At 33.0% G+C, this 11,159-nt stretch overlaps 1 protein-coding gene across 1 annotated transcript; it reads left to right on the top strand.

The window, feature by feature from the left end:
• Positions 1–271: 271 nt before the first annotated feature.
• On the top strand, positions 272–10,436 carry LOC106113843 (putative ATP-dependent RNA helicase DHX57). The gene is made up of 18 exons (XM_013306866.1): positions 272–421; positions 496–652; positions 1,022–1,170; positions 1,593–2,571; positions 2,873–3,082; positions 3,514–3,793; positions 4,086–4,187; positions 4,552–4,736; positions 5,169–5,323; positions 5,677–5,859; positions 6,374–6,624; positions 6,906–7,153; positions 7,529–7,603; positions 7,953–8,159; positions 8,386–8,460; positions 8,780–9,026; positions 9,617–9,705; positions 10,146–10,436. The coding sequence occupies exons 1-18, from the start codon at positions 354–356 to the stop codon at positions 10,287–10,289; spliced, it is 3,804 nt and encodes a 1,267-aa protein (XP_013162320.1). The 5' UTR covers positions 272–353; the 3' UTR covers positions 10,290–10,436.
• Positions 10,437–11,159: the final 723 nt, after the last annotated feature.

Here is an 11,159-nt window from a genome sequence, read left to right as displayed (position 1 = left end):
GATGTAATTTAGATTTTCATTGATGTTTTTTTGAAAATTGATATCGTAAGCCAAATTTGTTTCTAATCTATAAACTAATCTAAATAAAAATAAGTGTATAAAACACTATTTGGTGAACATTGAAAGATGTTTCCTTAATTTTTAAGTAGTGCTAGGGCCCACGAGCCCACCATTAATATTCCATACAAACACAGATTTTTATTGGCTTTTTACACTATGTTACACGGCTGGATAAAAAATTTCATTGGCAACACTTCGATTTCTGGATGTCACCGACCATCTGTCAAATTTAGGTTTTGGTTTTAGTTTATCTCAGAATTATTATTGTTTCTATTTAAGTATTTTAAAATAAAATGGATCATCAAAGCAGAGAATTTGAACAGGACTTCTTTTTAAGAGAACCTGTCGATGCGCGGATAAGGTAGGGCCTTTTTATAACCTTTTAACATATGGTGTAAAATTGTGTTATAAATGTTTTTGTGCTACTTCTTACAGAAAGGTAAAAGATGAACCCCAAGAAGAGTCACACCCTAATCTTAAAGTGGAAATGCAAACGATCCGTCTTAATTCCGATTCACAGAAGCTTGTGTTGGACACATTAAGATTTATCCATGGCCCGGATTTTAAACTCGGAAGTGCTAGTGTTTATAAGGTATGAAATAAAAATAATCTCATAAAAAACATAAGAGAAAAGGTGTATTTTAGTTAAGATTTCTTTTATCACTTAAATAACTATTTTACTATATTTAAGCTTTTGTTGAATTATTAAAAGAAAACAAGTACTCTTATAGACCACATTAACATTAAAGCACTTTCACAAAATCTATGCTAAAACTCAAAAAATATAAAGTCATTTGTACAGAAATTATCTGCTGAACTTAGTTGTGCATTAATTTTACATTGTAATGGTTCACATTTCTATAAAAAAACAATATAAACCTAATCATACTTTAAGCTTCAACAATTTGATTACTTGTATGCTATGTTTTTATGTTACAATATATTTTTATTTCCTCAACAGGATAAAGGTACTAATTTGGGTAATCGATATTGGATGGAAAGAGGCAACTTAGTTGTCCAAGGTGGCTTTGATTATTCATTGACCCCTAAACCTGATATACAAACATCAGAAGCAAGGCTCAGAGCATTTGCATTGGCAAAATTAGAAAAGTGAGTACAAATATATCTTTATTATGAAAGTATATATAAAATTATGTGCGTCTTGTCATATTCATTATTAATTTGCTGAGCATTTTGTAAGCTGTGCTCTCAATGTGTCTAATTTGTAGTGATATATGATTGAAATTGTATATGTGCTATGCGTTAAATTATGTTGATTAAAAACATGCCTATACATTTTATAGCGTTTTACCGCAACTTCGAATGTGCAGAATTAACAATAAACTTAGCTAGTAGCTTATGTGTTCCTCCATACTATTTTCTACATCTGTGCTAATTCATTGAGATCTGTTGAGCTGTTTAGGAGATACCTTCTATCAAACATCCATCCCTCATTCTAAACTTTCGCATTATAATATTAGTAAGTTTTAAACTATTGTGATTTAAGAGAAAAAAATGAAAATATTTTCCAGATATAACTTTCATAAAGCACATTGTGCGGAAGCTTTGGAAGTGGCCGGTGAGAATTTGGAGAAAGCATTAGAAATACTTTTTCATAAATATTTTAAAATTGATTTCCAAGAAAAACCACACGATGTGCCTCCGGAATCAGATTTATTAGACATGAGGAAAGATGAAAAGGATGTCTTAGAATCCATATATGAAAGTAGTTTCAAAGCCAAAGAAAGTAATATTTGGTCTATTGATGTTAATTTGGACTATATAACACAAATGTATCTTAAACAAACACCAGATATTCCAAAGAATAAAGAAAATATAAATTACAATAATAATGTAAAAAAGAAAAAAGAAGTATGTAAACTCTACCTTAAAGGACCTTGTCGATTTGGGTCTAATTGTAAATTTTCACATGAAACCAAAACGGAACCCAGTGTTCAAATACCAACAGATCTAAGTCCAGTTGAAACTGTAAAATACGAATTAGAAGTAAGATTTTCCGAGGAAACTTTATATCCATATCAACCACCTTTGATATTCATTAAAGTGTTAAGTTCAACGAAAATAATTCCCGAATTAACCTTACTCAAAATAACTTTAAGACTTTTAGACGAAGCGAAAACTTTAGCTGAAGATGGCATACCAAGTGTATACTCATTAGCGGAAGTATTAAAAAATGAAGATGAAATATTAAACTTTATACGATTTGATAATAGAACATTTCCTGATCCTTCAGAAGCTTTGTATCCACAACTTACTGGGAACCAAAGTATGGACAAAAGGAAACATCCTTCACACTATAAGAAAGGACAGAAAACTAACACAAGATCTAAAGCGGACTTTGATGAAATAATAAATATTAATAAAGATATACTTAAAATATGGCTAGAAAAGCGAGATAATAGTAGATATAATAGAATGCTGTCAAGTAGGAAAGAACTACCCGCTTGGAAGAAGAAGGATGAAATATTAAGTGCACTCAACAAATCTCAGGTTGGTATGGAAATGCTAAAAAAATATATTTTTATTTGGTTTATTATTAGAAAACATTACCTCTGGCATATACAAGTATGTCTAATATACAGAGTGAATATCTCAGGGAAGGAGACATATTGGAGACAGACTTATCCTCTTTCTGTACATCTTCCTTCTAACTGTTGTCTATGGGTAGAAGTCACTTCGTTATTTTAGCTAAATCTGGTACCTGATTGCTTCTCTACCACTGTCTATATAAAAATCAGACCTATAGTGTTATTTATGTAGATATTTATTATCTAATATTAAAAATCTCCAGGTCATAGTCATCAGTGGAGAGACGGGTTGTGGTAAGAGTACACAAGTGCCGCAGTACATTCTGGACGATTGGCTGCAGAACTTCAATAAAGGTGGAAAGCAACATGCCGAGATAGTATGCACACAGCCTAGACGGATATCCGCTATTGGAGTTGCTGAGAGAGTGGCTGACGAGAGGATAACAAGAGTCGGGAAAGTTATTGGATACCAGGTAAAGTGATAGTACATTTAGCCAGTATTTTTCAAATGTCGATAATTAAAAAGTTTCATAATTTTGTTTAAATACTTTTTGGTGTTTGGATTTTCTGTAATTTAAATGTTATAATTGTTAAAATAGTCCATTTTGTTTTTTATATTAGACTAGCTGTCGACCGCGACTCCGTGCGGAATTAAAAACAAAATTAAAAAGCATATATGTTCTTCCAGACTATATTCTAAAACTATGTAAAAGTTCATCAAGATCCGTTGAGCCGTTCTGGAGATACCTACAAACAAACATCCATCCATCCATCCATTTATAATATTGTATATATATATTAGTAACATTTTACTCCTTTTACTTTTAATTTTATTACTATGCTAAAAATATAAATTTACTATTAAGTACACAAATGTCTCATACAATTGTTCTATGTTTTCTAGATAAGACTGGAAAGTAAAGTATCATCGTCTACTAGATTAACATTCTGCACAACGGGTATTCTACTCCGAAGACTTGAATATGATCCCCAATTGGAGTCGGTAACTCATGTTATAGTAGACGAAGTACATGAACGGTCTGAAGAGAGTGACTTTCTCCTACTTATTCTTAGAGACCTTATCAAAGTGAGGAAAGACTTGAAAGTCATACTAATGAGTGCTACGTTAAATGCTGAATTGTTTTCAGAGTATTTTGATAAAATACCAATACTTGATATACCAGGTTTGTCTTTTTTTTTTATAAAAATGCAATTTTTAGTAACTAGCAGTCGCCCGCGACTTTGTTTGCGATGAATTTAAAAAGTAACCTATTATATGCCTGCGCTCATCAGCTATCTTCCCGTCAAAATCGGTCCACCCATTCTGGAGATTACCCGGAACAAACTCAGCCTTGCTGAGAGAGAAATAAAAATTTGCTTTTCATTATCGTTCATATAAATTAAATACAGACACTCCAATTTTATAAATATGTATAAATTTAATTTTTTACATCTAATCTTTTTTTTATTTTTTAGGCAGGACTTTTCCTGTTGAACAAATATTTTTGGAAGACATAATGGAAATATCACAATATGTGTTAGAAGAGAATGGACCTTATTCACGCAAAATGAAGAAAAGTTAGTATTATTTATGTTTATAACCGTGGGTTTCTGAGTCCAAAATACCCTTTCAAAATATATCGTTATCTCTGTTTAGTCGAAGATAATGAGAGGGGTGAGAATATGTTGTATACAGAGATTTCGGTCTCAGAAACTCACAGCAACATATTAACCGTAAAATTTTACTGTTGTAGCTCTTGTATTACAAATAAGTTATTTTTTAAATTAAAAAAAGAATGAGGTTGTTGACAATTTTTTTAAGCAAGTGTGACAACAAAATAATTAATATATTAAAGCAATAGACAAAAATAGCTAGGTTAATTGAAATCGTTACTAGAAATTATGTATAAACTATTAATATTAAAAAAAACTTACGTTACAGAAGAGAAAGACCACCTTCAAGATCTGGAGGTAGAACTGGAAACGTGTGACGTGCGACCTGATGCTTCAGAGCCGCCGAAGGTCAGCATACGAGATGAGAACCTGACAGTACCGCAGGTGATGGCTCGCTACCCCAAGTGCAGTAAGGTCACCTGCAAGAATTTGTACCTTATGAACACTGAAAAGGTAAATAAAATTCCTTTAAAGTATTAATACTAGCTTTTACTCGCGACTCCACTCACGAGGAATTAAAAAAAAACTTTAATAAGATGTTCTATATCAGTGCCAAATTTCATCGAGACCTGTTAAGTCATTTTGGAGATACTTAGTAACAAATTAGCATCCATCCATCCAAATTATTGCATTTATAATATTAGTATGATTTTACTTATTTCATAGGCATATTTTTTATACATTAGGCATATTTTTTATACGTTAGGCAATTTTTTTCCTTTAAAATTTTTTCTGAGAAAAATATTTCTCGCAAAATTATAAAAAATAAGCCACTGTAAAATAGACAAAATGTCCTAAATTTCACTTTTATTGATTTAATTATCTTTTAATTTATATACAAATGTAGTTGTTTAGTGATTTAATTTGTTTTTTCGTAATTCGCAGATAAATCTTGAGCTGATCGAACATGTTTTAACGTACATAGTAGAGGGAGATCACGGCTGGCCGAAAGAGGGCGCTATATTAGTATTTCTGCCGGGAATAGCTGAAATCATGAGTTTGTACGACCAATTGAATGATAATCCCATATTCTCACCAAAGTAAGTTTGTAATTAAAAATATAAATAGGTGAAAAAAATTATAAATTCGATTATACCAACTATTTTATCTATTTTTTCGGATTTTCAGAAAATCTCCAAAAAAATATTGAAACTTTTCAATTCTTAATTTGTTTCTTTTTTAATATAATTTAAAAGTAAATAATCAATTAAATGAAATATTAGAAGTATTTTTGACGTATATTTACAGATGACGTCATAAATATTTTTTTATTTGACAAAAATGATTTTTGAGATATCGGACAACATTATTCAAGTTTTATTTCCATTCGAAATCAGCTTTTATGGAATAATGATAATTTTAAGCTTTAAAAGTACTTGTTTATTGTTTTAAGGACCCGTAAATATGTATTAGTGCCGCTCCACTCCACTTTATCGAGTGAGGAACAATCTCTGGTATTCAAGAAGCCACGTCCCGGAGCGCGGAAGATCGTTCTGTCCACTAACATCGCTGAGACATCCGTCACTATTGATGATTGTGTCTTCGTTGTTGATTGCGGCAGGATGAAGGAAAAGAGGTATTAAAAATAATTCAGAAATTAAAAAAAAAAGAAAAATATCTATGTTGTACTAGCTGCCGCCCGCGACTCCATCCGTGCAGAATAAAAAAAACTTAAATAGTAGCGTATGTGTTCTTCCAGACTATGTTCTACATCTATGCCAAATTTTATAAGGATCTGTTGGGTCGTTCTGTACCTTCAAACAAATATTCACCCATCCATTCATACATACATCCAAACATTCGTTTTTATAATATTAGTAAGAAGTTAGATATGTCAGTAAAACAACACGAACGAGTCAGTTTGTCCAGTGTAATACCACTACCCCTTTCCCTTCCTACACTTTTCTGATAAGGAACGGATGGGACAGGGAAATGGGTTGGATAGGGGAGGGGACATGCGAAGAGTGAATATTTCTGTATCTCCTCCGTCGTTTAAAGGGAGGCAATGCATGTGCAAAGCGGTTGTCTATGGGTCGCGGTCGCTTATTTGTTTGCCATTTAATAATAAAGAAAATGTTAATTATTCCCAGGTTCGATTCCAATCGTAATATGGAATCTCTAGACTTAGTTTGGGTGTCGCGAGCTAACGCGATGCAACGACGTGGTCGCGCTGGCAGAGTTATGAAAGGCGTGTGCATACATCTTTTCACATCGCATAGATATGAATATCATTTAGCTGAACAACCAGTTCCAGAAATACATAGGATACCTCTAGAACAGTTATTACTTAGAGTCAAGATATTACCTTTGTTCCAAGATATGGATGTATACGAGGTTTTAGGTGGGTTATATATTTTTAATATTAAAATAAATTGTCTTATTTAAAAATATGTATTTAAAGCAATTGTACTAAAACATATTTTTTATCTCTTTCATTTCAAATAGAATGAGAGGGATGATAATATTTTGTAATAGTCTTGGCATTTTAATCAAACAACAATATTTTAGCTTAATAAAATGTATGACTACTAACGCCATCTATTGAAAAAAAAACAGAATATTTTAATTTTCAAGATTGGCTTGTTATTAATAAAATGATGTAAAATCTATATTTTTTTCTAGGTAAAGTAATAGAGCCGCCTACAAAGAGTAACATAGATGGCGCACTATCGCGCCTACAGGACGTGGGCGCGTTAGACAAGGCGTTTGCACTGACAGCTCTAGGCAAACATCTCGCAGCATTACCTGTGGACGTGCGCATAGGCAAACTGATGCTCTTCGGTGCTATATTCTGCTGTGTCGACTCCGCTTTGACTATTGCTGCTTGTTTAAGTCATAAGAGTCCTTTTGTTGCACCGTTTGGCAAGAAGGTATGTATTTAGATTTAAAAATATTAATAAATTTTTACTTTAAATAATTTTTCTAGTACATTTTCCTGTAGAATTTGTAATAAGTAAGATTTCTGGAAAAAGTGATAAAATTATATGTATTTAAATCCCTTTTTTCACTAGCACGAATATCCGCTGTCGCACGCAATAAATAAATAAATGTCTATGGGCAATATATGTACAATTTTTAATAATAGAAAAATATCCAATTTCGTCAATGTCATTAGTGGAAAAGTTTAGTGAGGGCGAAGTTAGTATACAATAATTATAAAAAATATGGGCGTGGGTCTGAAATTAACGAATTTTATTTATTTATTATTATCAATTTAGTACATGTTTGATGGATTTTTTTTACAGGCGGAAGCTGATGTGAAACGTAGAGAGTTTTCGTGCGCGAACAGCGATCAGCTGACAACACTGCGGGCTTACAGGGTAAACATATTATGCATGTCCACACTAACATATTTTTATTCTTTTTTTTCGATTTAATTTTCAGAAAAAAAAATACTAAGTTTATTTAATTAATAGAAAGCTATATATATTTATATTTTAAATGGTAACCAAGAATTAATTTACAAAAAAAAAACCGGTTAACCAGGCCCTAAAGTAGTCTACTTACACTAGTTAAGCTGTTATTTAAAAATGAATCCGGCAACAATTTTGTTTTATTATAGTAGCAGACGAGCAAAGTATCCCCTAAAATTATTTGATGCAATGCTAGAGGAATCGCAAATGCTTTGAAGAGTTTTTTAGTCTTATTAATTGTTTTTTTTTTATTCAGAAATGGCAGTACGCGTTATCATCAACAATGCACGACGCGATGACATTCGCCAATGAGAACTTCCTGTCTCACAAGACGCTGGTGATGTTGGCTGACATCAAGCACCAGCTGCTGGGTCTGCTCGCCTCCATCGGCTTCGTGCCTGACATGCCCGCGCTCAGACGTAACATGAGGAGGGATTCTGTCGCCAATTTGACTGGCGAAGAGGTAATTAACTAAGATTTTTATGTTTTGATCTTAATAAAATAATAATAATTAACTTATGCGTTTTTCCAGAGTATGTTCTACATATATACCGAGTTTTGCGAGATTCGTTCAGCTTTCTGGAGATACCTTTTAACATCCATCCGTCCATATAAAATTTCGCATTTATAAAATCAGTAAGATATATTTGGTGCGTTTAAAAACTACATTGTGCTGATTTTATTTGCAGTTGAACACAAATGGTAATAATGAGAAGTTGCTGGCGGCCATCTTGTGCGCGGCGTTGTACCCAAACGTCGTGAAGGTATTATTGATTTTAATTATACTTGTAATCATTCACGGTTTTTTACAACTGTTATTCTACAATCTACTTAAAAAAACACATATCCGGATCGAATTTAAGACATACCCGGGTCTAATTAATTTACATCCTGACCCGATTACACATATCCGGGTCCAATGTGAAGAAAAACTAAAAGCAACATGTAGATGGCGCCAGCGTCAAGAGTGGACTATCATCTGACATCTAAGAAAGTTTTTATACTTCTACTAGCAATTTAAGAAATTATTTTATCGTATTCATATTTCATCGTATTAAATGTTTCAAAACTATTGTATTCCAGGTGCTGACTCCAGAGAAATCGTTCAGGATGCAAGTGGGTGGTGCAATACCTCGTCAGCCGACACCAGCAGAGCTCAAGTTCAAGACGAAGAGTGACGGCTACGTGTCTCTGCATCCCTCGTCAGTTAACTCCGTGGTGGGGCACTTCACCAGCCCCTACTTAGTGTACCAGGAGAAAGTCAAGACATCCAAAGTATTTATACGCGAATGTTCTATGGTACCACAACTGCCGTTGGTACTGTTTTCTGGTAAGTTTTAAAGATTTTACTTTTACTAATATTATAAATGCGAATGTTTGAATGGATGTTAGAAGGTGAAGGTGACCCATTGACTGCCAAGGTTTTTTTTAATACGGCCGAAGTCACGGGCGAAAGTTATGTCTTAAAATGTACAATTAAACTTATATCAAAAAGATATTTCATATTAGGGAACATACCCATACTACGTGACCTATTTTTTTAGTTTTTCTAAGTTTTTTAAGGTTGCATGCATACTTAAATTACTAGTGAATTATGTATTATGAAAAAGAAAAACTAATAACTACGTGACACCTGAGTCATTCCCCCGCTTCTGTGACTGACTGTAGTATTTTCAAGACTCCGCTCCCCCTCCCCCTAAACGGGTCACGTAGTATGTGTACGTTCCCTTAGATGCTATTTGATTTACTTGTCACTTGTCAAACGACCACGCACACTACTGACAGATACAGTGACACTGACAGACGTCAACCACACCGCACACACGATGTTGCCACTCTAATAAAAATAACTAACGTTATTTACTAGTTCTACATATCTATTTATTTTTATCATTTATAATATATAATATATTAATCCAGGTTGCAGTTTGGCTGTGGAGTTACACAACGGTACATTCATTGTGTCATTGGAAGATGGCTGGATCATGTTCCAAGTGGAAAACCATGAGGTACGTGTGATATATTAGCACAAGTAAGCCCTTTAAATAAGTACTAAAAAAAATAAAATAATAAACTCAGAAGATTGTTTTTTGTTAATTGTCTTATTTCAACAATAGATGGCACTCTTATAAAAATATTCTATCATATAGAGGGCGCTACTAGTAAAATCCTAAATGGTTTTTGAAATCCCAAGGATTATCCACTAAATAAAAGACTTAGTTCTTTTATAAGCGAGAAATAAAGATATCAAGAAGAAGATAGAAATAAAGATCTTGCTTATAGAGATTTCTTCCTAACCCAAGTTTCCCGCTTATGAAAGTCGTCCCTTGAGACCTGACAATGACTCTCGCTTATTTCTCGTTAACCAGTTCTCGCCTATCCAAGTTTGGATGTACTTATTTATTTACTTATTCAATAGAATATATATTATATTATTTTTAATTTCCAGGTGGCGGAAATGTTGAAAACTATACGAGAGGAGTTAGTCAATTTATTAGAAGAAAAAATCAACGATCCATCTTTGGATCTGTTGCATTATGAAAAAGGAAATAAGATCATAAAAACGATTGTCCAAATTGTGACTAAAGATTAAAAACAAGGCTGGATAAGCTAAAAATATTTCGTGATACGGCTATGCATGGTACTCATAATTAGTCAAATCTATACTATTAATAAAATTGGACTGTCTGTATATAATTATATATGTTAATTAAAAAAAAATCGTGAATATTATGTAAGTACATTTTGTTATAAGGAAAGGATGGGAAATGGAAGTGGACTTTTCGGATGAGAGGATGCATGGAAGTGGAAAATATATTCTTTCTGTGCATCTTCTCCTCCGTCGATTTAAGGTAGGCAACGCATATGCAATTGCGTATGTCTATGGGCAACGGTCATTTCGCTATTTCAGCAATTTCAGGTGGCCGCTCGCTCGTTTGACACTTTATGATATTTAAAAAAAATAACATACATAACATTCACGATTTTTAATATCGAAAAAACAATTTTTAAAGTTTTTGTCTGTCTGTCTGTAAGGCTGCGTTTGTTCGGGGTAATCTTCGGAACGGCTAGACCAATTTTGGCGGGACTTTGAGTGGAAGTTAACTGATACATGTGGGAAGGTTATAGGCTACTTATTTCTGCGTTAAGTTGCAGGCGACCGCTTGTTTGATAAACTAACATGTTGTCAATCGTGTAACTTGTATAAATACATGATATCGTCATCTCTCTCCTTCTCTTTGACAAAACTGAGACAGACAACAAAACAGTTGAATTTTACGGTAACAATGTATGTATTTTCTTTAAATTATGAACAGAATTAAGTTTCATTGGAAAATACGTATTTTAAAAAGTTCTCTTTGTTTAAAAATGACTTTAAATTCCAATCTTATATATGAAATTTTCGTGTCACAATTTTCGTTTCCATACTCCTCCGAAACGGCTTGACCGATTCTCATGAAAT

Source organism: Papilio xuthus, unplaced genomic scaffold (genome assembly GCF_000836235.2).
Source record: "Papilio xuthus unplaced genomic scaffold, Pxut_1.1 DF828177.1, whole genome shotgun sequence".
In the NCBI taxonomy this organism is placed as follows: Eukaryota; Metazoa; Arthropoda; class Insecta; order Lepidoptera; family Papilionidae; genus Papilio; species Papilio xuthus.
Note: the sequence above shows the minus strand (reverse complement) of the source record. Positions and strands in the feature narration are given on the sequence as shown.